This window comes from Rhinoraja longicauda, chromosome 23 (assembly GCF_053455715.1).
Source record: "Rhinoraja longicauda isolate Sanriku21f chromosome 23, sRhiLon1.1, whole genome shotgun sequence".
Taxonomy (NCBI): Eukaryota; Metazoa; Chordata; class Chondrichthyes; order Rajiformes; family Arhynchobatidae; genus Rhinoraja; species Rhinoraja longicauda.
Genome location: NC_135975.1, coordinates 5,517,588 through 5,544,563, shown reverse-complemented (window position 1 = coordinate 5,544,563; position 26,976 = coordinate 5,517,588). Strand labels below are relative to the sequence as shown.

The 26,976-nt window shown below is 46.5% G+C and overlaps 2 protein-coding genes across 3 annotated transcripts in view; one reads left to right on the top strand and one right to left on the bottom strand.

The window, feature by feature from the left end:
* The window catches only part of LOC144605065 (uncharacterized), a 33,387-nt gene extending 9,522 nt beyond the window's left edge, over positions 1-23,865 (top strand). The window contains exons 1-7 of one of the 2 annotated variants that reach the window (XM_078420113.1): positions 5,018-5,063; positions 11,575-11,718; positions 11,855-11,998; positions 13,261-13,374; positions 18,660-18,707; positions 21,318-21,396; positions 23,320-23,865. In XM_078420113.1, coding sequence (XP_078276239.1) covers positions 11,983-11,998; positions 13,261-13,374; positions 18,660-18,707; positions 21,318-21,396; positions 23,320-23,437 — 375 coding nt within the window. In that variant the 5' untranslated portion in view covers positions 5,018-5,063; positions 11,575-11,718; positions 11,855-11,982 and the 3' untranslated portion in view covers positions 23,438-23,865. Of the gene's footprint in view, positions 1-5,017; positions 5,064-11,574; positions 11,719-11,854; positions 11,999-13,260; positions 13,375-18,659; positions 18,708-21,317; positions 21,397-23,319 lie in introns of those variants that run through there. The other variant, XM_078420112.1, reaches the window with a different exon arrangement.
* A 1,303-nt stretch (positions 23,866-25,168) lies between these two features.
* The window catches only part of fbxo18 (F-box DNA helicase 1), a 47,584-nt gene continuing 45,776 nt past the window's right edge, over positions 25,169-26,976 (bottom strand). The window contains exons 21-22 of the mRNA XM_078419519.1: positions 26,690-26,890; positions 25,169-25,623 (exon numbers count right to left, since the gene is read on the bottom strand). Coding sequence (XP_078275645.1) covers positions 26,750-26,890 — 141 coding nt within the window. The 3' untranslated portion in view covers positions 25,169-25,623; positions 26,690-26,749. The remainder of the gene's footprint in view (positions 25,624-26,689; positions 26,891-26,976) is intronic.

The following is a 26,976-nucleotide window of genomic DNA, read 5'->3' as shown; positions in this document are numbered from 1 at the left end:
ACAAACATTCTGCGTTCCTTTTTTTGTTTGTTCTCTGACTGCAGAACTACACAGAGGCCATCATACCTTTGGCATGTGTGATCTACCCTTTTATTTAACTTGTAACGCATCTTCGAGTGCCACTAACTCACTGCTGAGGCATAGTCTCGCCCACTGACTTGTTCTTGCCGTAAAGCCTTGTTGTCAAGTGTCCAATGTGCTGGCTTTTTCCTTTCTGCACCGATACTTTAATCGTCCGATTTTGTCTCCGTCATTTGTCTGTGACTTATGGAAAACGTTGCCGTCAATGAAACAACAAAACAGTAAAAACACAACATCATCCAGACGAGAGTTACTGCAGATGCTGGATTGTTAGTTGAACCTATTAATGGAAAGATTGGTGGGTGATTTAAAGATCAGTGGAGGTTGCTCATTTAAACTTGAGGGAAAAGTAGTAAGATCTAAACGATCACTAGTCAGAGGCCTTGTAGAAACATAGAAACATAGAAAATACGTGCAGGAGGAGGCCATTCTGCCCTTCGAGCCAGCACCGCCATTCAATAAGATCATGGCTGATCATCCAAAATCAGTACCCCGTTCCGGCCTTTTCCCCATATCCCTTTATTCTGTTAGCCCTAAGAGCTAAATCTAACTCTCTCTTGAAAACATCCAGTGAATCGGCCTCCACTGCCTTCTGTGGCAGAGAATTCCACAGATTCACAACTCTCTGGGTGAAAAGGTTTTTCCTCATCTCAGTCCTAAATGGCCGACCCCTTCTTCTTTAACTGTGACCCCTGGTTCTGGACTCCCCCCCAACATCGGGAACATTGTCCCTGCATCTAGCCTGTCCAATCCCTTAAGAATTTTATATGTTTCTGTAAGATCCCCTCTCATCCTTCTAAATTCCAGTGAACACAAGCCCAGTCGACCCATTCTTTCATCACATGTCAGTTGTAGTGAATCAATTAAAGTATCTTTGGAAACTGGAAGATGAAGCTTGCATTTTTATGACTTAAAATTAAACCTCAGTTTGCCTTCCAACGTGTTGAAGAATAAAATATGATTGTGTTATAAGTGAAAGAGAATTCTAACGTCAGGCAAAGCACAAAGTGCTGGAGTAACTCAGCGGGTCAGGCAGCATCTGTGGAGGGAGTGGATAGGCCATGTTTCAGGTCGTGGCCTTCTCCAGAGTCTGATAACAGGTCCCGACCATAAAGGTCGCCTGTCCCTACCCTTCACAGATGCTGCCTGACTTCCTCTGACTTCCTCCAGCATTCGTGTTTGGCTCAAGATTCCAACATCTGCATATTTTGCGTCCTCAAGAATTTTACTCGTGCCCGCCATGCCATCACCGTTGCAGTTTGGGCTTGCTCACGCTACTTCCCGATGTGCATCGATGAGGCCTTTTCATAAACCGACTTGTTCAATAGGTAGACACAAAATGCTGGAGTAACTCAGCGGGACAGGCAGCATCTCTGGAGAGAAGGAATGGGTGACGTTTCGGGTCGAGACCCTTCTTCAGACTGACAATTAATTGTTCAATGGACTCACCATTGATCAACAAGCTGTTTTATGTTGTGTCTGTGCCTATCTGAGTAAAGCCAGATATCGGGTATGGGTAAAGTACAAAACACCCTCCTACACTTCCGTGATTTCTCAAACATCCATATCTGTTTGCATTGTACCTGCAGATGAGAAATACTCATTTCTGACTTTGCCCTGCACCTGCAGCTCCACACGTCAAATATCTTGTTGATCTTTATAAGTGCTTTATTCTCTAATGCAATAAAAAGCAACTGCAGATGCTGGTTTATACCAAAGGTAGACACAAATTGCAGTAGACAGAACTCATCAGGTAAGGCAGCATCTGTGGAGAAAATGCATGGGTGACGGTCCGGGTCTGGACCCTTAGTCAGGCGGATTGTGGCAGGGAGGAGCGGGGGAAAAAAATCTGGAAAACGAGAAGAGGCAGGACAAATCATGGCCGGCAAACTGATGACCTCAAGCGAAAAGGTGACCTCAGGCCAAAGGGGTTCCCTGAGAGGCAGACTGTTGGACAAAGGGTAGAGAGAGAGAAGCAAGTGTGTGCCCAAGAGGGATGCATCGTTGCCAAGTCTTGGACTAGTTAGCAGAATTTAAGTGGAGGAGAGGGGATAAGGGTGTGGGGGAGGGGTTGAGAAACCAGTGCAAAGTTGTTCCAGGGAAGGGAGCTGGGGGTGGGGGGGGGAGAAAGTAAGGATGGGAGTGTTGGGGGAGGAGAAGGGTGGGGGAAAGATGGGAGATGTTTGTAGAAGTTATCTAAAACTGGAGAATTCAATGTAAGCTACTCTCTACTGAGTTACTCTTTTGCCCTGTATCTGCCTCCTGGTCCTTCTGGCTGGTAGAGGTGGTGGGTTTGGAAGGTAAGGAGTCTTGGTGAGTTGCTGCCATGCATTCCCTGTAGATGGCACACACTGCTTCTACTGGGCATTGGTGTTGGAGGGAAGACTTGGTTTGTGGAGGGGGCACCTGTCAAGGAGGCTGCTATCCGCTGCATGGCGTCGAGCTTCTTGGCTGTTATTGAAGCTGCATCATCCGGGAAGTATTTCCGGAGGAACGGCCTACAGAGTGCATGAGAAGCAAGATGACCCTGTCCTTGACATTGAGAGCAGTGCAGTAATGTGTTCGTTTGCCAGGCAAAGTTCAAGTAGCACTTTGTACCATTATACAGGGTACTTGGCTGGCTTTACCCTGCAGTCCTGAACTACTATCTACCTAATTGGAGATCTTCAATCGGACTTTGCTGACATTATCTCACACTAAACGTTATTCCCTTATCATGTATCTACAGGTACACTGTAAATGGCTCGATTGTAATCATGTATTGTCTTTCCGCTGACTGGATAGAACGCAACAAAAGCCTTTCACTGTACCTCGGTACACGTGACACTAAACTAAACTCAACTGAACTTGCCGTTTCTTCATAGTGATTTGAGTTAGCGCCTTTCTGTTCAATTGGCAAACATTTCTATAAATACACCCCTAGCTGTGGTGTCTACCACCTTTGCTAACTTATCTGCCAATGTGGCGTATCGGCAAATTCTGCCTTCAGCCACATTAATGTTCACTTAACTTCTCATTTTCACGGGGAGTGAGAGAGTGAGTATACATCATATGTGTGTCATTTCAATCAAGTATTTAGCATTTCAACAATCGTTAAGAATAAAGGGTAGGCCATTTAGAACGGAGATGAGGAAAAACTTTTTCAGTCAGAGAGTTGTGAATCTGTGGAATTCTCTGCCTCAGAAGGCAGTGGAGGCCAATTCTCTGAATACATTCAAGAGAGAGCTAGATAGAGCTCTTAAGGATAGCGGAGTCAGGGGGTATGGGGAGAAGGCAGGAACGGGGTACTGATTGAGAATGATCAGCCATGATCACATTGAATGGTGGTGTTGGCTCGAAGGGCCGAATGGCCTACTACTGCACCTATTGTCTATTGTAGCATTTCATCTCTATCAGTGATTTGAATGAGAACATACAGAGCAAGATCAGCAAGTTTGCTGATGATACAAAAGTGGGTGGTTTTGCAGATAGTGAAGATGGTTGTGAAAGATTGCAGCAGAATCTAGATCGATTGGCCAGGTGGGCAGAGGAATGTTTGATGGAATTTAATACAGAGAAATGTGAGGTGTTGCATTTTGGAATGTCTAACATGGGCAGGACCTACACAGTGAATGATAAGGCACTGTGGAATGTTGTAGAGCAGAGGGATCAAGGAATGCAGGTGCATGGTTCCTTGAAGGTGGAGTCGCAGGTACTGTAGATGAGGTGGTCAAAAAGGTTTTTGGCACATTGGCCTTCATCAGTTAGCGTATTGAGTATAGGAGTTGGGAGGTCGTGTTGCAGTTGTACAAGACGTTGGGTGAGGCCACCTGAGGGGTCCTGTACAAAATTTCAGAGTGAGCTAAACCAACAAGCAATCTGATTTAGACCTTTAGAGATATAGCATGAAACCTGGCTCTTTGGCCCGCCGGGCTCGCGCCGACCAGTGATTACCCGCACACCAGCACTATCCTACTATCTGGGCGGCGCGGTGGCACGGCGGTAGAGTTGCTGCCTTACAGCGAATGCAGCGCCGGAGACTCAGGTTCGATCCCCGACTACGGGTGCTGCCTGTACGGAGTTTGTACGTTCTCCCCGTGACCTGCGTGGGTTTTCTCCGAGATCTTCAGTTCCCTCCCACACTCCAAAGAAGTACAGGTTTGTAGGTTAATTGGCTTGGTAAATGTAAAAATTGTCCCTAGTGGGTATAGGATATTGCTAATGTGCGGGGATCGCTGGTCGGCGCGGACCCGGTGGGCCGAAGGGCCTGTCTCCACGCTGTATCTGTTAACTAAAACTAAACTACACCACAAGAAGCAATTTGCAGAAGTCAATTAACCTTCAAACCTGCACATCGTTGGAGTGTGGGAGGAAACCGGAGCACCCAGAAAACCCACGCGTAACTGGGGGAACGTACAAACTCCGCACAAATAGCACCCATAGTCAGGATCAAACCCAGGCCTCTGGCACTGTAAGGCAACAACTCTGCCGCTGCACCCTTACAGCGCGGAAACATGCCCTTCGGCCCACCGAGTCCGTGCCAACCGCCGATCACCCGTGCAGAAAATCTATCCTACACACAAGAAACAATTTCCAGAAGCCAATTAACCCTCAAACACGTACATCCTTGGAGTGTGGGAGGTAACCGGAGCACCCGGAGAAAACCCACACGGTCACAGGGAAAACGTACAAACTCCGTACAGCCTTCACTCATAGTCAGGATGAACATGGGTCTCTGGCGCTGTAAGGCAGCAAAGTTACCACTGCACCGCCCCTTATATCTAATGTTCATATTTTTATTTGTAAGATATTTTTAGTGCAAACTGAAACTAAGTCTAGGGAGAAATGTTTCCTTGTTTTAAAGGTTAGACATTGTGACAGGGAATCGAAACTGAATGTGCAGAGGTGAGCATACCTGGCCAATAATTACCATGTTTTCAATGTTGGCAACTGCAGATGCTTATCCACACCCCAAGAATGAAGAAATGGCGATTTTTAAAAAGGTAACAATATGAGAGTTACCTAACTAAATTGTGGAAGAAGTCCTTCGGAACTTCTGAAAGGTTACGGGGAGATGGCAGGGCAATGGGGTCGAGAGGGAAAGATACATCAGCCGTGAATGAATGATGGAGTAGACTCGATGGCCTAATTTAGTTTTATTTTAATTTTAGAGGTACAGCGCGGAAACAGCCCCCCCCTGGCCCACCGAGTCCGTGCCGACTGGCGATCCACACACATTAACACCGCCCCACACACACACCAGGGACAACCTCTTCTTCTTGCGTGGGGCGTGCACAGCCTAAAGTTGCAGGTCAAGGGTAGACATCCAAGCCAGGGCCTTGATGCCACCAGGGAAAAGCCTCAGTGAGCGGTCGTTCACATCGTGTGGTCTGGTCTAGTCAGGATGCCCGCAGTCACAAGCAGGGCTGTTTACTGTATTTGTGCATATGACAATAAATTTGACTTGCCTATAACAGTACTTGATAGAGGTTTTTAAAATTTTAAGAGGGACGGACAGAGTTGACGTGGGTAGGCTTTTCCCTTTGAGAGTGGGGAAGATTCCAACAAGGGGACATAACTTCAGAATTGTGGGACAAAAGTTTAGGGGTAACATGAGGGGTAACTTCTTTACTCAGAGGGTGGTGGCTGTGTGGAACGAGCTTCCGGTGGAAGTGGTGGAGGCAGGCTCGATTTTATTATTTAAGAGTAAATTGGATAGGTATATGGATGGGAGGGGATTGGGGGGTTATGGTCTGAGAGCAGGTAGATGAGACTAGGTCAGGGAGAGTGGTCGGCGTAGACTGGTAGGGCCGAACGGGCCTGTTTCAGTGCTGTAATTGTTATATGGTTATATATAACAAAGTTAATGCATTGTGTCTGTCTCTGATGCTGCTATGCGGCATGCAGTAAATGTCCCATCTGCCAGTGGTGGCATCCTGAACAGTTCATGTAGCTGCAACCTGGCTGGAGACTGATTCTGAAAACCATTTCCAACACTCTGCAGAACTGGCACACGTGCTGTGCAGGAAGGAACTGCTGATGCTGGTTTAAACCGAAGATAGACCCAAAATGCTGGAGTAACTCAGCGGGACAGGCAGCATCTCTGGACAATAGAAAATAGACAATAGGTGACAGGAGTAGGCCATTCGGCCCTTCGAGGCAGCACCGCCATTCAATGTGATCATGGCTGATCATTCTCAATCAGTACCCCGTTCCTGCCTTCTCCCCATACCCCCTGACTCCGCTATCCTTAAGAGCTCTATCTAGCTCTCTCTTGAGTGCATTCAGAGAATTGGCCTCCACTACCTTCTGAGGCAGAGAATTCCACAGATTCACAACTCTCTGACTGAAAACGTTTTTCCTCATCTCAGTTCTAAATGGCCTACCCCTTATTCTTAAACTGTGGCCCCTTGTTCTGGACTCCCCCAACATTGGGAACATGTTTCCTGCCTCTAACGTGTCCAACCCCTTAATAATCTTATACGTTTCGATAAGATCCCCTCTCATCCGTCTAAATTCCAGTGTATACAAGCCTAGAGAGAAGGAATGGGTCCTTCTTCGGAGTCTGAACCTTTTCTCCAGAGATGCTGCCTGCCCCGCTGAGTTACTCCAGCATCTTGTGTCCATCTTTAGCACGTTTGCTGCATCTGTTCTCCTCTGTCCTTTGCCAAACTTTGCTGGCTCTCACTCTGCTTGAGTTATTGGGAAGCGGATGTGTTCTGCAGCAGGACTGCTGTTCCAGGATCGCTGAGGCCCTGTACAAGAAGGGACAGAGCCGGCTGTACTTTATGAGAAGGCTCCGCTCCTTCAACGTCTGCAGTGAGATGCTGCAGGTGTCCTACCAATCGGTGGTGGCCCTGTGCCATCACCTTCGCTGCCGTGTGGCCGGGGCAGCAGGGCGAAGGCCGCGGGCACCAATAGGATCAACAAGCTCATCAGGAAGGCTGGCTCCCTCCTGGGGGCGGAGTTGGATTCACGGGAAGTGGTCTTGGAGGGGAGGATGCTCCTCAAACTGCGGAGCATCCTGGACAATACAGCTCAACACCCCCTCCATGACACACACTGGACAACCTGAGGAGCACCTTCAGCAACAGACTGGTCCCACCACGATGCAGCACAGAACAAACGCCACAGGAGATCCTTCTTCGCTGTGGCTATCAAACTGTACAACCCCTCCCCCTTCTGTCGTGGGCTAGACTGAGACTGACTCCCCCCCTCCCCAATCTTTGCACATCCCCCAATCCTTTCCAATCGCCATTTTAATTTCATGTTTCATGTACTTTGTGTTTTTATGACTGTTGGCAGATCAATTTCCCTCCTGGGATAAATAAAGTTCTATCGTATCGTATCGAAAAGAAAAAAAAAACTCAGCACCTAGCCCTACCGATCATGCTTTTATATTCCCCTTTAATCTTGGCTGGTAGATTATTTCAAACACTCATCATCTTTTTTTACTGACATATCTGTTCGTAGAAGTATTTTTCACAAACTGCCGCTTTGCTGGCTGTTACCAGCCTCTCTTACTTTCTGAGATTTTAGCCCCACCTTCTGCCGTGAAACAGTTTTGCTTGTTTGATTTTCTTCTGAGATTTAGAGATACAGCGCAGAAACAGGCCCTTCGGCCCACCGGGTCCGCGCCGCCCAGCGATCCCTGCACGTTAACACTATCCTACACCCAATAGGGACGCTTTTATTATTTATTTACATTTGCCCAGTCAATTAACCTACAAACCTGTACATCTTTGGAGTGTGGGATGAAACCGAAGATCTTGGAGAAAACCCGAGCAGGTCACGGGGAGAACGTACAAACTCCGTACAGACGGCGCCCGTAGTCAGGATCGAACCTGAGTCTCCGGCGCTGCATTTTTGTACAGTGTTGGGTGCAGTCTCGGCTGTTTGAGATTGATTTCACCCAAATACTAAATACGGCTTTGCAAAAGAGAATATTGCACAGCCCGAGCATATATCATCAGGCCACACAGAGACGGGTCTTTTTGTTCTGATGCTTTGAAGAATGAATCTTTAGTTTAGTTCTGGTGTGCAGGCAGGGAGAAGACCAGCTGGGCGGTCAGATGTCCCAAACTGTGGTCTGGTGACAGAGCGGGAGGCATTCTTTATCTGAAGAAGGGTCTCGACCCGAAACGTCACCCATTCCTTCTCTCCAGAGATGCTGCCTGTCCTCGCTGAGTTACTCCAGCTTCTTGTGTCTGTCTTCGGTTTGAAGCAGCATCCGCAGTTACTTCCTAGGCATTTTTCATTGGTGTGTAGCAGTGGTCAAGGATGTTCTGACCCCTGATGAGACAAGGGACATGCTGGTGGTACTTTGGTCATCTGCCTGGGTGGGTGGCTGGAGATTGAAGTCTCCGGCTACAACAACCAAGGCTTCGGGGCGATTGGTCTCGAGGCTTTAAGAAGCTCTACAGTCTAGTTTATTTTAGTTTTGTCCAGTTTATTTTTGTTTAGTTTATTATTGTCATGCATGCCAAGTTACAGTGAAAAGCTTCTGTGTCCATGCTATCCCGTCAAAGAATAGATCATACAAGAATACAATCCAGCCATCCACTGTGCACAAATAAAGGGTGCCACATTTAATGCATTGAAGGACATAACATTGTTTTTAGGTTTGGGCACCATGTTATAGGAAAGGTGTTGTCAAGCTGGGAAGGGTGCAGAGAAGATTTACCAGGATGCTGCCAGGATTCAACTCGGAGAGATTGGGCGGGCTAGGACTTTATTCCTTGGAGCGCAGGAGGATGAGGGGTGATCTCATAGAGGTGTACAAGATCATGAGAGGAATAGATCGGGTAGACGCACAGAGACCCTCGCCCGGTGTAGGTGAATCGAGGACCAGAGGACATAGGTTTAAGGTGAAGGGGGAAAGATTTAATAGGAATCCGAGGAGTAACATTTTTCACACAAAGGGTGGTGGGTGTATGGAACAAGCTGCCAGAGGAGGTAGTTGAGGCTGGGACTATCCCAACATTTAAGAAGCAGTTAGACAGGTACATGGATAGGATAGGTTTGGAGGGATACGGACCAAATGCAGGCAGGTGGGACTGGTGTAGCTGGGACATGTTGGCCGGTGTGGGCAAGTGGGGCCGAAGGACCTGTTATCACGCTGTATGTATATAAGCATTGAAACTCTAAAAATTACAGGTCTCATTTGACAGAGATGGAATCCCCAGTTGAGAATGACTGTAGAGGTGACTTTGTTATCTATGAAAACCACAGGATGTCTTCCGATTCCAAAAAATTAAGCTGAAGCGTTTCAGTCTGTCCTTCTACAATGGCACAATTCGGCAGTCACTCTGAATGACTGTACCTGCCCCGAATCTCATCCATCATAACTTTGTAAGTACAGATAGCACCTGGCTAACATTACCATCAGTGGTGCCACCGACACCCATTAGATAGTTTACAACTTTAGATAGTTCCTCTGTCCCTCTCTTCCCCTCCCCCTTCCCAGATCTCCCTCTATCTTCCTGTCTCCACCTATATCCTTCCTTTGTCCCGCCCCCCTGACATCAGTCTGAAGAAGGGTCTCGACCCGAAACGTCACCCATTCCTTCTCTCCTGAGATGCTGCCTGACCTGCTGAGTTACTCCAGCATTTTGTGAATAAATACCTTTGATTTGTACCAGCATCTGCAGTTATTTTCTTATACTACCCATTAGATTACTGTAACCCTAGAATTGTGGGTGAGACTGGTTAAGGGACGGTTATTGCTTTATAATTAAATACTTACTTTGAACTAAAACATTAAGGGTGGACACAAATGTTGGGGTAACTCAGCGGGTCAGGCAGCATCTCTGGAGAAAATGGATGGGTGAGGTTTCGGCTCAAAACCCTTCTTCGGACCCAAACGTCACCCAATCCTTTTTTCCGGAGATGCATAGAAAATGAAACATAGAAAATAGGTGGAGGAGGAGGCCATTTGGCCCTGCCTGGCTGACCCGCTGAGTTACTCCAGCATTTTGTGACCATCCTTGGTATAAACCAGCATCTGCAGTTCCTTGTTATAACATTGAGGGTGTGTTGTGAAAGGCAACATTACATTGGTAACTGTGCCGGATTAAGTTGGTTTTAAACGCATCAAGTTTTATGTGCACGAAAATTCAGGAGGTCATCTGTTTACAGCAATGACGTCTTTAGCAACATCTGTAGAACCTACATCTGTAGCACCAGAAACCTCGGGAACTACAGCAGAGCATTATACAACAACAGTGGACATTACAGTCACGACAGGTGTGTTGCTGTTTGCTGCAGTTACTTTTCAGGGAATACAATGAAAAATGTCATAGTATTTGGATAATATTAAATGATATTTGAAGGAGAGCTGTTTCCTTAACATGCTTGATATCAATGAACTTAAATGTTAATCCATGAACTTAAATTTGTAGCATTCTTCTAACAATGTTAGACACAAAATTTAGTTACTGATTACATTTGATTCAAAGGCTACAAAAATGTGACCTCTCCCTTGACGTAGGTTTCTAGGGGTTCATTTTAGTGGAGACTGGAATGGCTCACGTCAGGTGTAGCTTTGGAGGAAGACCGAGAAGATGAGACCTTGCCAGATATTCATCCCATCTGTCCACCTCATGATTTTATTCATCTCTATAAGAAGTGTATAGGATATGAGGGGAATAGGTAAGCTTGCCCAGGGAAAGGTAAATCGAAAACAAGAGGACATGTGTTTAGGGGCAAGATTTATTAGAAACCTGAGGGGCAGCTTTTTGACTGAGGATGGAGGGTAGGGTTGCCAACTGCCCCGTATTAGCCGGGACATCCCGTATTTTGGGCTAAATTGGTTTGTCCCGTATGGGACCGCAATTGTCCCATATTAGTAGGGTTGCCAACTTCCTCACTCCCAAATAAAGGACAAAGGGTGACGTCACCGCCCCGCGCCCCACGTGACCTCACCCAGCCAGCGGCCACGTGCGCCCGCTCCACCAATGGCGGCCAGAGAGTTGACACCCAGAGAGTTGTGAATTTGTGGAATTCTCTGCCACAGAATGCAGTGGAGGACAATTTACTGGATGAAATTAAAAGAGAATTAGGCAGAGGCTGGTGGAATCAAGGGATATGGGGAGAAGGCAGGCACGGTTTACTGATTGTGGATGATCAGCCATGATCACAATGAATGGCGGTGCTGACTCGAAGGACCGATTGGCCTCCTCCTGCACCTATTTTCTATGTTTCTGTTTGTTAGGGTGGGGCAAGGATCTTGTGGAGCATTAATGTAGGGCGAAAGCCCTGGAGCCCAGTGCTGTGTTGCGATGGAGTGACACATTGCAAACAGCGCCAGACTCCTTCAGTGTTGCAGCTCTGTTCTCTTCCCACCCATCCCGCCATCTGCAATGTCCTCTTACTTCAGTAAACATTGTCAAGGAGGAGGGAGTGGAAATCCCTCGGAATCCACACGTGGTCAAGGGCAAGAGTTCTGTTTTACTGGGGAATGGAGACAGGCAGTGCGGGCTCACTCTAAGTCTGTTCTGTTTTATCACACGCCAGAAGCACTAGGAAGCTCCTTGTCATCGGCGGTGACGACACTAACAGCAGCAGCGGTAGAGTCCACCGCCCCGACCACTGCAACAAGACCCCTTCCCGTCACAAGGCAAACCTCCGCAGTCCCACCATTAATCACAAACACCTCAGGTTCGTTGCTCATTGTCCCAGGGCACAGCCTGGAAAATTAAAATGAAATTGCTAATTCTGTGACAGCATTTTCCAAACTGTTTTGAATATCCCTTTCTCCTAAACATCGCCCGTTTGTATACAAATTAAAATGTAGGACGGGAACCCTTAAACACGACACGGACGGCAGTAAGGTCGACGTCAAGCGTCTCGACTGTTGCAACCGGGTCCCCATCACCAGTGCCCACAGACAGAAAACAGAGCACAGCAGCTGAAACGACAGTCATGTTCAGCACCACAGGTCAGTAGTCTACAGAATGTGTCAGACTTTGCATGTTTAGTTTAGTTTAGAGATACAGCGCGGAAACAGGCCCTTCGGCCCACCGGGTCTGCGCCGCCCAGCGACCCCCGCATATTAACACTATCCTACACCCACTAGGGATAATTTTTACATTTGCCCAGCCAATTAACCTACAAACCTTCACGTCTTTGGAGTGTGGGAGGAAACCGAAGATCTCGGAGAAAACCCACGCAGGTCACGGGGAGAACGTACAAACTCCGTACAGACGGCGCCCGTAGTCGGGATTGAACCCGTGTCTCTGGCGCTGCATTCGCTGTAAGGTAGCAACTCTACCGCTGCGCCACCGTGCCGCCCATGCTTCTAGGGTGGCCCATTACAAACCCCAATGGCCACCCAATCATTCTGACAGATGATCACCCGTGTTATATTTGGGCAGCCCCGACCTTCACTAGAATGTAATATAAAGGACATCGGAGCACTGTACTAAAGTATCTTCCCACTTCCTGATGAACAGTATTAGTGGCACAGCGATGGAGTTGCTGCCTCCCTGCGCCAGAGACCCAGGCTCGATCCAGGCTGTCCTTATGGAATTTGCACGTTCTCCCTGTGACAATAGACAATAGGTGCAGGAGGAGGCCATTCGGCCCTTCGAGCCAGCACCACCATTCAATGTGATCATGGCTGACCATTCTCAATCAGTACCCCGTTCCTGCCTTCTCCCCATACCCCCTGACTCCGCTATCCTTAAGAGCTCTATCTAGCTCTCTCTTGAATGCATTCAGAGACTTGGCCTCCACTGCCTTCTGAGGCAGTGAATTCCACAGATTTACAACTCTCTGACTGAAAAAGTTTTTCCTCATCTCAGTTCTAAATGGCCTACCTCTTATTCTTAAACTGTGGCCCCTGGTTCTGGACTCCCCCAACATTGGGAACATGTTTCCTGCCTCTAACGTGTCCAACCCCTTAATAATCCTATATGTTTGTGACCTTGTGGGTTTTCTCCGGGTGCTCCGGTTTCCTCCCACTCTCCAAAGACGTGCGGGTTTGCTGGTCAATTGGCTTCTGTAAATTGCTCTGAATGTGTAGGACATAGAACCAGTCTAGGGGTGATCACCGGTCGGCACGGACCCGATGAGCCGAATGGCCTGTTTTCCACGTTGTATCTCTCAACTCAACTAAACTAACGGTATAAACATTGTAGACATTTTTCTAACTTCTGCAAAAGGTAGCTAACTGTAAATATTCTTCCTCTTATATTAAAGCCAACTTAGGAATGGAAGCAGTAACAACCAGGAAAGCACTGGCAGAAACATCAGTACATTCTTCCACAACTTCAGAAACAACTTCTGAAATTGCTTCTACTCTTGGTGCCTCAGGTCAGTTACATTCAGTCAGGTTACCATCCATGGTCTCACTTCTTCCCTCCCTCTGCCATCTCCAGCAACCCCCCTACTCACAAAATGCCTGATTGTTACTAATTTCGCTGTCTTGATCATCCCCAATTTTGGTCGCTTCGTAGCCTTCCTGATATCTGTCGTGACCTCAAGCTCAGACACTCCCTCCACAAACCTCTCCGCCTCGTTCCTCCTCTAAGACATTCTCTGAAAGCTACCGGGTTTGGTTTTGACATGTCCTACGTCTATCATTAGCAGGTAATTGACTCAATAACTTAAAACTGAAAGCTTGATTTCTATAGCCAAACAATTTCCCTTTCAAACTCCTGGTAGAGTTCAATGAGTTTTCCTTTGAAATAATATCCTGAATGCGATTGGTGTGGAAGTTGGAACTTCCCCACTGGAATAAGTTGGAGATTCTTTAACCACCGACCTGTAGATGGGATGGGCTCATCGTCCTTGTTCTGTTCAAAGTTGATTGGACGGCACGGTGGCGCAGCGGTAGAGCTGCTGCCTTACGGTGACGGAGACCCGGGTTCGATCCTGACCAAGGGTGCTGTCTGTACGGAGTTTGCACGTTCTCCCCGTGACTGCGTGGGTTTCCTCCGGGTGCTCCGGTTTCCACCCACACTCCAAAGACGTGCAGGTTTGTAGGTTAATTGGCTTCTGTAAATTGTCCCTAGTGTCTAGGATACGTACGGGTGACCAATGGTCGCGTGGACTCGTTGGGGCGAATGGGCCTGTTTCCATGATGTATCTCTAAACTAAACTAATACTAAGCAATGGCTACTTCTTCCTGGGAAGTCTGAACGTAGTGTGTTGGATCTGCAATGTTTTGAATGGTTGTTATATTCCGGCTTCTTTCCCAAGAAGCTGAAATGAGGAAGTTGCAGTGAAGTCTAGCGTGCATCCTGAATGGATAGCAAGATTGTCAGTCACTTTGCTGAGATGTTGTTGGGACATCTGAATTAGTCTAGGCCAGTTGAGCTTCGTTCCCTGTGGCTGCTTTGAACCTGTAATGGATCAGAAGATAGACACAAAATGCTGGAGTAACTTAGCGGGTCGGGCAACATCTCTGGAGAACAGGAATAGGTGACGTTTCGGGTAGGAATTCTTCTTCAGCCTCGGTCTGAAGATGGGTTCCTACCCATAACGTCACCTATTCCTGTTCTCCAGAGATGCTGCCTGACCCACTGAGTTACTCCAGCATTTTGTGTCTATCTTCGTTATAAACCAGCATCTGCAGTTCCTTCCGACACATGTAGTGAATCAGCCAAGGCAGTGGTTTAGAAACAAGGAACCACTTACACAAAAGGACAGAAAGTGGTGGAGTAACTCAGCTGGTCTGGCAGTATCCCTGGAGAACAAGGATAGGTGACGTTTCAGGTTGGGACCGCCTCTTCAGTCCCAACCCGAAACGTCACCTCCTTGTTCTCCAGAGATGCTGCCTGACCCGCTGCGTTACTCCACCACTTTCTGTCCTTTTGTGAGTCTGCAAAGAGGGTTTTGTGCATGTGATTGTTGACCTTGGACGATGCTTCGGATAATCAAGGTGTTAAAGGCCAGCAATGTGCTGGATAGCAAGAAATGCTTGTTCTTGCACATTGTCCTTCATGGTTGCTTTAAAATGGCCCAGGGGACTGCACATCCATTAAGGTATTCTGACGAATAGACACTAAATGCTGGAGTAACTCAGCGGGACAAGCAGCATCTCTGGAGAGAAGGAATGGGTGACGTTTCTGTTCGAGACCCTTCTTCAGACTTGACGTTTCGGGTCGAGACCTTTCTTCAGTATCTCCTCAAAGCATTCTGGCAGTGTGATCACTGCTATAACAAAGATACAGCAGTGAGTCTGTTCACTGAGAGATCGCGCCAACGTGAAAATGCTCAGATAATTCGTTTTGGAAAAAGGTTGACTGAGGGATAAATAAGGACCTGAAAATATAATTCACCACATCAGAGACTCAGGCACATGGTCTTGCCTCAGTCTTGCAACGGTACTGTCGACAGTGATGTGTCCACACTGTTAGACAATAGGTGCAGGAGGAGGCCATTCGGCCCTTCGAGCCAGCACCGCCATTCAATGTGATCATGGCTGATCATTCTCAATCAGTACCCCGTTCCTGCCTTCTCCCCATACCCCCTGACTCCGCTATCCTTAAGAGCTCTATCTAGCCCTCTCTTGAATGTTACATTCAGCAAGGTGTTCTATGGTGTCCCTCTTCCAAACATAAAGCACCCGGAAGCAGTAGAAGAATCTTGTAAACCACTTAAGTTTTTGAAAATGTCTAAAAGAAAATTAAAGCAAAAAACAATGATGCGACACGGTGGCGCAGCAGTTGAGTTGCATGCCTTACACTGCCAGAGACCCGGGTTCGATCCTGACTAATGTATGGTGTTTGTACGTTCTCCCTGTGACATGCGTGTGTTTTCTACGGGATCTCTGTTTTCCAAAGACGTTCAGGCTTGTAAGTTAATTGGTTTGGTATAATTGTAAAATTGTCCCACGTGTGTAGGATAGTGTTAATGTTCGAGGATGGCTGGTCGGCACGGACTCGGTGGGCGGAAGGACCTGTTTCCTCGCTGTATCTCTAAACTAAGCTAAACTAATCAAGATACCAGTCTTCAAAGCAGAAGACAAGTGGTCAGTACCAGGACATGGTCAGTCAACCTTAAGGAGATGCAGACCTGGACCTCTGCAGCATGTGGTGCTGCATTAACTGCACAATGCTCTAAATATTAGTTGCCTTTGGAGTGAATACACTTCATTGATTTCAGGGCCAAATAATGCTGCATTGGAAACAATGAGCAACAATTCCTCATTGCATCTCATGCTCTGAAGGTCAATCCAGTTTCCTCTTAGACTCACATGGATCATAGCCCGAAGGTCAGCCTCTTACATGTGCCGTGAAACTAGGCAAGGGGCCTGGTGCCAGTTTTCCACGACTGTTCCAAGTGCCTGAGAATTACCTGTCCTCAAGTGGGTCTAGTTCAGCATATCTCTGTTCGGCTTCCATGCTTGGTTTCGTCCAGCAACCTTTACTTGGTGCACTCTGACCAACAGGCTGAGATGGGGATGGACTAGTATCCCCTGTTCCGTTTTAAACAAGAGGTGGTGGAGGAGAGCAGGGAGATCCGAGTACCATCGTCGCCGACGGTGGGTGCAGTGAAAATGGTGGACGGGCAATGGGGCAGAGTACTGCTCACTTTAATGTGTTTGGTATGGAGACAGAGGGCGGGGCGGCACGGTGGCGCAGCGGTAGAGTTGCTGCCTGACAGAGCCAGACCTCCAGGTTCAATCCTGACTTCTGATGCTGTCCGTACAGACTTTCCACGTTCTCCTTGCGGCCGCGTGGGTTTTCTCCGGGTGCTCCGGTTTCCTCCCACATTCCAAACTCGTGCAGGTTTGTAGGTTAAAAGGCTTCTGTAAATTGTCCCTAGAGTATAGAATAGAACAAGTGTTCGGGTGATCGCTGGTTGGCGTGGACTGGGAGGGGCCTGTTTCCATGCTGTATTTCTAAAAAAAAAGCTAAAAACTAAGACTGCATAATGTGATTTTAACCTCTCTAAGTAGCTGAGAACGGCTTAAATTGTGCTGTGCATGGGAGAATGAGTTAGCAGCGACACCACCTTTTCTATCATAGAAATAAAACCATAGAGATGTACAGCATGGAAACAGGCCCTTCGGCCCAACTTGTTCATGCCACCCAAGTTGATATACTGGCCTAATCCCTTTTGCTTGTATTTGGCCAATATCTCTCTAAGCCTTTCTGATGCTTATATCTGTCCATATGTGTTTTGAAAGCGTAATTGTATCTGCTTCCATAGCTTCCTCTATTCCAGATACAGACTACCTCTGAGTGAATCAATTACCCCCGAGATCCCTCTTTAAGTCTCTCACCCTCTCCTTACGCCTATGCCCTCCAGGTTTGGAATTCTCTACCCTGGGAAAAAGACTGTGAGCATTCAATTTATCCTTGCCCATCATGATCTTGTATACAAACCTCAATAAGATTACCTTTCAACCTCCAACGCTCCATGGAAAAAATATCCCACCCTGTCCAACTTCTCCTCATAACTCAAACCTGCAAGCCCCGGTAACATGCTTGTGAATCCCTTTTGTACCATTTACAACATAGTTACATCCTTCCTGCAGATTGGGCAATTAACTAGTCACCAACTGGATACGGAGAGGACGTTTCCAATCGTGGGAGAGTCTAGGACCATAGAGCACAGCCTCAGAATAAAAGGACGTACCTTTAGAAAGGGGATGAGGAGGAATTTCTTTAGTCAGAGGGCGATAATCTGTGGAATTCAGTACCACAGACGGCTATGGGGAAGAGTCATTGGGTATATTTAAAGCGGAGATTGACAGAATCTTGATTAGTACGGGTGTCAAAAATATCCAGAAATATCGGGCCCTTCTTCAGACTGAGATTTGGTATTGGTTTATTATTGCCAGGTACACCAGGAGAAGCATTGTTGGATCAAGAGAATGATCAATAGAGCAGGAATTGGATAGAGAGTCTTCATCCATTGTACACTGGGCTGTGTGGACTCTCTTTGAAAAAGGGTCAGACCACCACCAAGAGTGGTAGAATTAAAGGGCATTCTTTTAGTTAGGAGATGAGGAGAAATTTCTTTAGTCAGAGGGTGGTGAATCTGTGGAATTCTTTGCCACAGAAGGCTGTGGAGGCCAAGTCAGTGGATATTTTTAAGGCAGAGATTGATAGATTCTTGATCAGTGCGGGTGTCAGAGGTGATGGGGAGAAGGCAGGAGGATGGGGTTAGGAGGGAGAGATAGATCAGCCATGATTGAATGACGGAGTAGACTTGATGGGCCGAATGGCCTAATTCTACTCCTATCACTTATGACCTTGTGAATGAAGTCTTGAAGTGAGATAGCCGATATTGGTGGAGTAACTCAGCCGGTCAGGCAGCATCTCTGGAGGAAAAGGAATAGGTGACTCTTCAGGTCAGAACCCTTCTTCAGACTAGCCTATAAGGTTCGGGAAGTAGTATTGGACCAAATAGTGTTCCATTGCCCAGCACTGATGAGATGGTCTGCCATTAACCTCCCTAACCATAAATAAGAGGTTGACATTTCTCCTTCAATTCTTTCCAACCCGTATGATTTAGTGAGCACTGGGCAAGGTTTGTGTGCAATGGGTGAAAACCTCCCATTTGTCCTTAATGTCACGTTGATGTTCCTGTAGAAAGTTGCGATCATAATAAATATCAAACTTCTTCATTTTTGTCTCCCACAGATATCAATCGCACAGTGCCTTCTGGAAAGAGCATTGGATTAGTCATCGGTAAGGAGCAAGGAAAAGGGGTTTATGACTGTTCAGAAATTGAAATAGTTGCATTGAGGAGCTACACAGGAGTTATGTTACTGGTCTGGAGGTCAGGAGTAGTAACCTAAAGTACGCATGTTCAAATCCCAGCCCAGCAAACTGGGGACATTTAATTCAGTTAATCCATCTGGAATTACAAACCATTATTGGTTAAAAACTGACAGCAAGTGCTGGAGTAACCCAGCGGGACAGGCAGTATCCTTGGGGAACATGGAACGTTCCTGTCAGGAAGCTTCTTCAGACTGATTGCAGGGGAATGAAGGGGGAGGGGATGGGGGGAAGGAGGGGAGAGAAAGCTGGAAGAGAGGAAGGACAGGACAAAGGGGGTACGGGGAGAAGGCAGGAACGGGGTACTGATTGAGAATGATCAGCCATGATCACATTGAATGGTGGTACTGGCCGAATGGCATACTCCTGCACCTATTGTCTATTGTCTAAAGCTAGGTATGTAAAAGGTTGATGTACGGGAGGAGGGGGTGGGGGGGGGGGGGTTCTGACAGAAAGATGGTGGACAAAGTTAGAATCTGTTTGGAGAAGGAAAATAGATAATCTGTATACAAGTTCATGTTCATAATGAACGTATGAAGATGACTCAGATATGACTTCAGATCCACAAACAATGTCTCTCTTAACTGCCCTCCGAAATGAGTTGAGTTTAGTTTATTGTCACATGTACCGAGATACTGTGAAAATATTTTTGCGTGCTAACCATTCACGAGGGGCAATAAATGCTGATCACATCAATGGTTCCCACATCCTGCAATCACCAGCTCAGGACGTAAAGTTAAAACCTTTTATCTCCTTTCAGTATTAAACAGGATAACAACCACCCTTGGCATTCCTCTCGTGACATTCAGCTCCATAAAGCAAATGGAACCAAATCTCAAAGGAGGATTGGTAGCTATTTTCATGGCGTGAATAATTCCTTAAAGTCTGAGATCAATAGCTGTTTACAGATCCATTAAACTGATTGATGTAACGTGAACTCTCGGTCAACTGTGGTGTCATAGAAACATAGAAAATAGGTGCAGGAGTAGGCCATTCGGCCCTTCGAGCCTGCACCGCCATTCAATATGATCATGGCTGATCATCCAGCTCAGTATCCCGTACCTGCCTTCTCTCCATACCCCCTGATCCCTTTAGCCACAAGGGCCACATCTAACTCCCTCTTAAATATAGCCAATGAACTGGCCTCAAGTCTTGATAGTCTTTTAGTGCAGCAGAGTTTACTAAACATTAAGAAGTACCTCATGGATTAAATTTTGCATGCCGGTGAACCTAACCAGGCTAGTCCCTCTGTTATTAATAAGGGGTGGCACGGTGGCGCAGCAGTAGAGTTGCTGCCTCACAGCACCAGAGACCCGGGTTCGATCCTGACTACGGGTGCTGTCTTTACGGAGTTTGCACATTCTCCCCTGTGACCGCGTGGGTTTTCCCCGAGTGCTCTGGTTTCCTCCCACACTCCAAAGGTTTGTAGGTCAATTGGCTTTGGTAAAATTGTAATTTGTCCCTAGTGTGTGTAAGATAGTGCTAGTGTACGGGGTGATCCCTGGTCAGCGTGGACTCCGTGGGTCGACGGGCCTGTTTCCACGTTGTATCTCTACAGTCTAAACCAATGTAGTTCCTGGGCTTGTAATAATCCCTCATCTATAGTGTCTGGAATATATTGGCACAATTCCTGAACGGATCTGGGTCAATAGACAATAGGTGCAGGAAGAGGCCATTTGAACAGCACCGCCATTCAATGTGATCATGGCTGATCATTCTCAATCAGTACCCCGTTCCTGCCTTCTCCCCATACCCCCTGACTCCGCTATCCTTAAGAGCTCTACCTAGCTCTCTCTTGAATGCATTCAGAGAATTGGCCTCCACTGCCTTCTGAGGCAGAGAATTCCACAGATTTACAACTCTGACTGAAAACGTTTTTCCTCATCTCAGTTCTAAATGGCCTACCCCTTATTCTTAAACGGTGGCCCCTTGTTCTGGACTCCCCCAACATTGGGAACATGTTTCCTGCCTCTAACGTGTCCAACCCCTTAATAATCTTGTACGTTTCGATAAGATCTTCTCTCATCCTTCTAAATTCCAGTGTATACAAGCCTAGTCGCTCCAGTCTTTCAACATACAACAGTCCCGCCATTCCGGGAATTAACTTAGTAAACCTACGCTGCACGCCCTCAATAGCAAGAATATCCTTCCTCAAATTTGGAGACCAAAACTGCACACGGTACTCCAGGTGCAGTCTCACCAGGGCCCGGTACAACTGTAGAAGGACCTCTTTGTTCCTATACTCAACTCCTCTTGTTATGAAGGCCAACATTCCATTGGCTTTCTTCACTGCCTGCTGTACCTGCATGCTTCCTTTCAGTGACTGGGTCAGGGTCTCATGCAACTTGTTGGATGAGGGGATTGTGGACAGAGCCAGTGTTGGTCGCCTTTGAGAAGGTGGCAGAAGGTGAACTACATTCTGGAGCCACTGTAATCCAGAAGTCACACGTCTACTGTGCTGTGCGAGTCCTGAATGTTTACCAACTTTTAATCCCCTATTTCTTTTTCCTTCATCCAAAGGGGCCAGCATGGGCAGCTGCCTCGTCATATTGCTGGTCATTTTACTCTTCGTTTGGCCATTGGTTTGTAAAAACAGAAAGTGAGTAATGTACCACAATACGATATTACAGTATATATGGAATTATAATTATACATATAAAACTGTACGTAGATTATAAAATCTACAGACTTGCAGTTCTGCACTCTCACTGTCTAATTTACTTAGAATAACTGAAAATGTATTGTTTATTTGTTTATTGGTTGCATCTAATGTGCCCGTAAAACTGCAGGGAGTAAGAATTTCATTGTGCCAGGCCAAATGATAAATGAACAGTCCTGATCTTGATGTAGAAACTGAAGAAGGGTCTCGACCCGAAACGTCGCCCATTCCTTCTCTCCCGAGATGCTGCCTGACCTGCTGAGTTACTCCAGCATTTTGTGAATAAATACCTTCGATTTGTACCAGCATCTGCAGTAATTTTCTTATACTACTTGATGTAGAAACTGCAGATGCTGATTTATAGACACAAAGTGCTAAAGTAACTCAGCGAGTCAGGCACCATCGCTGAAGAAGGGTCCCGACCTGAAACGTCACCGATGCGGTCTCTTCAGAGATGCTGCCTGACCCGCTGAGTTACTCCTGCACTTTGTGTCTACTCTTGATTTTGAATGTTAGTTTCTTTATACAATCACTCCAACACCACCACCACCAAAATACATCAGCCGCAGGTTCGCCACCCTCTGACTAAAGAAATTCCTCCTCATCTCCTTCCTAAAGAAACGTCCTTTAACTCTGAGGCTATGAGCTCTGGTCCTAGACTCTCCCACTGGTGGAAGCATCCTCTCCACATCCACTCTATCCAGGCCTGCACAACAGAAAACCCATGGAGCTGGCAGGCTGAGAGTTGCATTAGTTTGCTCCAATGATGATGAATTTGTGGAATTCATTGCCACAGGTGGCTGTGGACGCCAAGTCAATGGATATTTGTAAGGCAGAGATTGACAGATTCTTGATTAGTAAGGGTGTCAGGGGTTATGGGGAGAAGGCAGGAGAACAGGATTAAGAGGGAGAGATAGATCAACCATGATTGAATGGCGGAGTAGACTTGATGGGCCAAATGGCCTAATTCTGCTCCTAGAACTTATGATGCAAGGATGGTGATATATTGGGAATTCCCTTGGGATTGGAGGGAGATTTGCCACTCCCATGCACCGAGAATCGGTGTAGTTAAAAGCAAGCTAGGTGTGCACATTAGCTAGGGAGAGAGTGAAGTTTGTATAAATGTGGTTAGATGCAGGGTGAGGTTGTTGTGATGCATGAGCTTTAGCATGTATCTGTTCATCTGAATGGCCTGCCACTGTTGTAACTTTGTAAAGTGTGCTCATGCATGAGCTATCGCAGAGTTAAAAAAACATTTAGACAGGTACATGGATAGGATATTGGGCCATTCGGCCAATGTTGGGGGAGTCCAGAACAAGGGGCCACAGTTTAAGAATAAGGTGGTAGAATCTGTGGGGGAACTCATGAGACTATGGAGAGAATAGTGGAATTAAAAGGAGGATTAGGGTAAATGAGTAATTGGTTGACGGCATGGACTCATTGGCCCAAAGGGCCAGTTTTTGTGCTGTAACTGTTCAATGAATATGACAATATTTTAAATGAGTGTAAGTTGGCTTTAAGCTGTCAATTTCCTGCAGTACGATTTGCATGCTATTCAATCAAATCAGATAATATGATACGTAAATACAAGCAAGTCAAACTCAAGTACAGTAGATGGGGCAAAGGGGAAGATACAGACTACAGAATGTATATCTCAGCATTGTAGTGCATCCGTTCCAATGTCCGCAATGGGGTAGAGGTGAACGGGACAGTGTGTTCCACTTGGGAAGAAAGCACTCGAAGAGGAAAGCCGCCCAGCGCAGACTCCACCCAGGGCGAGAATAAAACCAGTGGTTGTTGAGTTGCTGTCTCAGATCTTTGGGAAGTACGTTTTGCTCACCTTTGCCCCTGTCTTTCCCCCAGTTGGTGCACCAGGCCAGCCGTCGCTGAGCATGAACTGACTCCGATGGCACTGACGGAGGTACAAACAGTGGTCACCACAAGCGAGTCTGGACTTTTACAGCGAGGAGCAGAGAGTTGATTTTCACCAACCGGTCAGATGGTACCACCATGCACAGTGGCGGCGGCAGGGGACAACACATAAACAGGCCTGAGGATGAGCCAAAGAATCAGCGTCTTACGTGCCACAGCCGCCACCAGAGGCGGGGATAAATTCAGACCGCCTTCCTTCATTGCCCACATTACCGAGCCATTTGGATATATTTTGTCTCCCTTCTGCTGTCGGGAACAGAGACTGTAGAAAATGGACCACAGCCAATTGTTTCTCCTCAGTTACATTTAACGGATGAGCCAGGATCAGGAATTACCTCGAGATTTTATTTGTGGGAGACTTTTTTTAAACCTCCATTAAACTGATGGCAAAGAGATGAGCAGAAGATTCGGAACTTTGCGAGATAAATGGTTATAATTATATATTTCTATTACGTTCACCAGCAAAATAAAAATTGATCCACATCTCGATTTCTGCATGTGTTATCCAGATGGAAGTTTATTTTTTTATCAAGATGTATTGCTTGGCAGCTGCACTGTTTTTTTTCTAATGATTGGAGTATTTCCTTTTCTCAAAGGATCGGTCTCAGGGTTAGAAGTTGCTTATCGTAGTGCCCTGTTTTCATGTGCCGCGCAATGACAAGTTTAATTTAAATCCCCTTAGCTAAGCACCTGAGGATCACAGACAGATACAGCATGGAAACCGGCCCTTCGGCCCACTTCACCCGTACCAACCATCAACTGTCTATTCACGCCAAATCCCACACTAATATCTGTGCATTTGATACCAAATACCAGACGTGTGTGGTAAAATCAGATACCTATTTGGAAATAGTCCTGGTACAATCCTTTTGTAGATTGAAGACCCATTACCATGGCTGATTACAAGTGGCAGAGCTAACATAACAATGACTTGTGTGAGCGCTTAAAAAAATTGAAAAATAGGTGCAGGAGTAGGCCATTTGAGCCAGCACCGCCATTCAATATGATCACGGCTGATCATCTAAAATCCGATACCCCGTTCTTGCTTTTTCCCCCATATCCCTTGATTCCTTTAGCCCAAAGAGCTAAATTTAACTCTCTCTTGAAATAGGCTTAACCCTTAGTCTTATGTGTAGGTAGGCCAAATCTAGAACTAGCACCTTTCCTTGCATTAAAAAGAATTTCCTAGCAAGTATCTTATGATCGAGTGGTGTCAGGGGTTATGGGCAGAAGGCAGGAGAATAGGGTTGAGGGGAAAGTTAAATCAGCCGTGATTGAATGGCGGAGTAGAGTTGATGGGCCGAATGGCCTAATTCTGCTCCAATCACTTATGAAGTAGGCTCATATACCATCCTAAATTAGCAAGTTCTGGCTAACAATCTGAAGAAACGGGTTCTTCCAATAGAAAGATGTATAGTTTTGACAGGAGCTGTGTAAATATCTTGGCATTTACATCATTGTATTTATGAAATTTGGTGTCCTATTTTTAATTATAAATATACATAGGAGTGATGCCTACCTTTGCTAATTCTGCATCCAAATGGTTAATGTGAATTAGATTTGATACTTGATTAGAATTGATACTTTGATACTATTTGATTAAAAACACAGAAGCCTGAAAAAGTAATATCTTGATGCGCAAGCTTGTTTGAATGAACGGATGATTTAAGTGTTGATTGCATGATAGGCCTGTGGTCAAATTTTTGCAACAGCAAATTCCTGTTTATCTTTTCATTCATAACATTAGTAAGGACTTCCTTGTTTGCACATAATATGCATGGATGTTATAATTCATGTTTATTTGTGATTGAATAACAAAAAATTGGTATCCTTGGCTGAAGAAGGGTCCCAACCTGAAACACCACTTGTCCACGCTCTCCAGAGATGCTGCCTGACCCGGTGAGTTACTCCTGCACTCTGTGTCCTTTTGTGTAAAGCAGCATCTGCAGTTCTTTGTTCCTGCTTTCACCTCCAAAACCCACAATCTTTACCATCCACGTGGTCATGGGCAGCAGGCACAGGGGATTCATTTTCTAATTGGTATCTGTATTCCGTTTTACAATGCACCATTTCGGGTCCGTGTCACGGTGGCACAGCGGTAGAGTTGCTGCCTTACAGCGCTTGCAGCGCCCGAGACCCTGGTCCGATCACGACTACGGGTGCAGTCTGTACGTTCCCCCCGTGACCTTGTGGGTTTTCTCCGAGATCTTCGGTTTCCTCCCACACTCCAAAGACCTACAGGTTTGTAGGTTAATTGGCTTGGTGTATGTGTAAAAACTGTCCCCAGTGCGTGTAGGATAGTGTGTGCAGGGATCGCTGGTCGGTGCAGACACGGTGGACCGAGGGCCTGTTTCCTTGCTGTATCTCTAAACTAAATTTCAGAACAAACACGGCAATGGGTCGCAAGACTCTGCTGCAGACGAGGAATTGTGATCCTTCACAGAGAGGACTCCCACATTGATTGGACTGGATTGAGGAGACAGCTGGTAACCAGGCCACAGCTTTGTCATCCAAACATTGTCAATTAACCTCCAGAACCCTTGGAAGAAAATAAGAAGCATGAGCTGGGGCTGTTCCTAGTCGTTGAGGGAAACTTAAGTTCATGTGCCATTTCATCATATCTGGCAAAGGAATGACTTTGGGGTTGCAGTTATTTCTGTAAACCATATTATGTAGAGCAAGCACCAATAAAAAATGTCACCAGATGGTCAACAACATTGGTATTGATTGATGAGGAGAGACATTGAGGAGGGATCCAAGCCTTTGATACTGCTGCCAGCAGGATTGGCCCTGTTTTTCTTTCCGTACTTTTGGACTCTGTGGTAAATTAAAATGCCCTACTCCTGCACCTAGTTTTTACGTTTCCCCTATAGTCTGTTATATTGAAGGTTTACTGTATTTGCATTTTAAATAACACCACAGATGCCTTCCAAGTTTCAATGATGAATCAGTGTAGATTTTCATCTGCACAACGTAGACACAAAATGCTGGAGTAACTCAGCGGGTCAGGCAGCATCTCGGGAGAGAAGGAATGGGTGACGTTTCGGGTCGAGACCCTTCTTCAGACCATCTTCTGTCTCAATACAGTACTCAGTTTGAAGAAGAGTCTCGACCCGAAACGTCGCCCGTTCCTTCTCTCCCGAAATGCTGTCTGACCCGCTGAGTTACTCCAGCATTTTGTGTCTACCTTCGATTTTAACCAGCATCTACAGTTTTTTTCCCCCTATTCATCTGCACAAACAGGGTGTCTGACAACATCAGAATTAACACCGTTCCTGATGGTCAGTGCAGGTGGAAATACCTCTAGACCGTCCGAGCTCTTCCGGCACGATTAGATGCCCACCCCCATCTTCAGGAAACTTCAAGGGGGATCGCGGCCTCTCCCGACTGTTCTAACGCCTGTTCTGACCAGTTGTGGAGAAGCCAGGAGATGGATCAGTGGACCAATCCGCTGCCTCGTGCACGCGTAACACAGAGGGCCGCCCACAGAGGGCCGTCCACACTGCCCGAGATCAGAAGCAAATCAAACACAACAAAAGAGGGAAAACTCAAAAACAATGCACAGTAATAAAACGCAGAGGCATTACT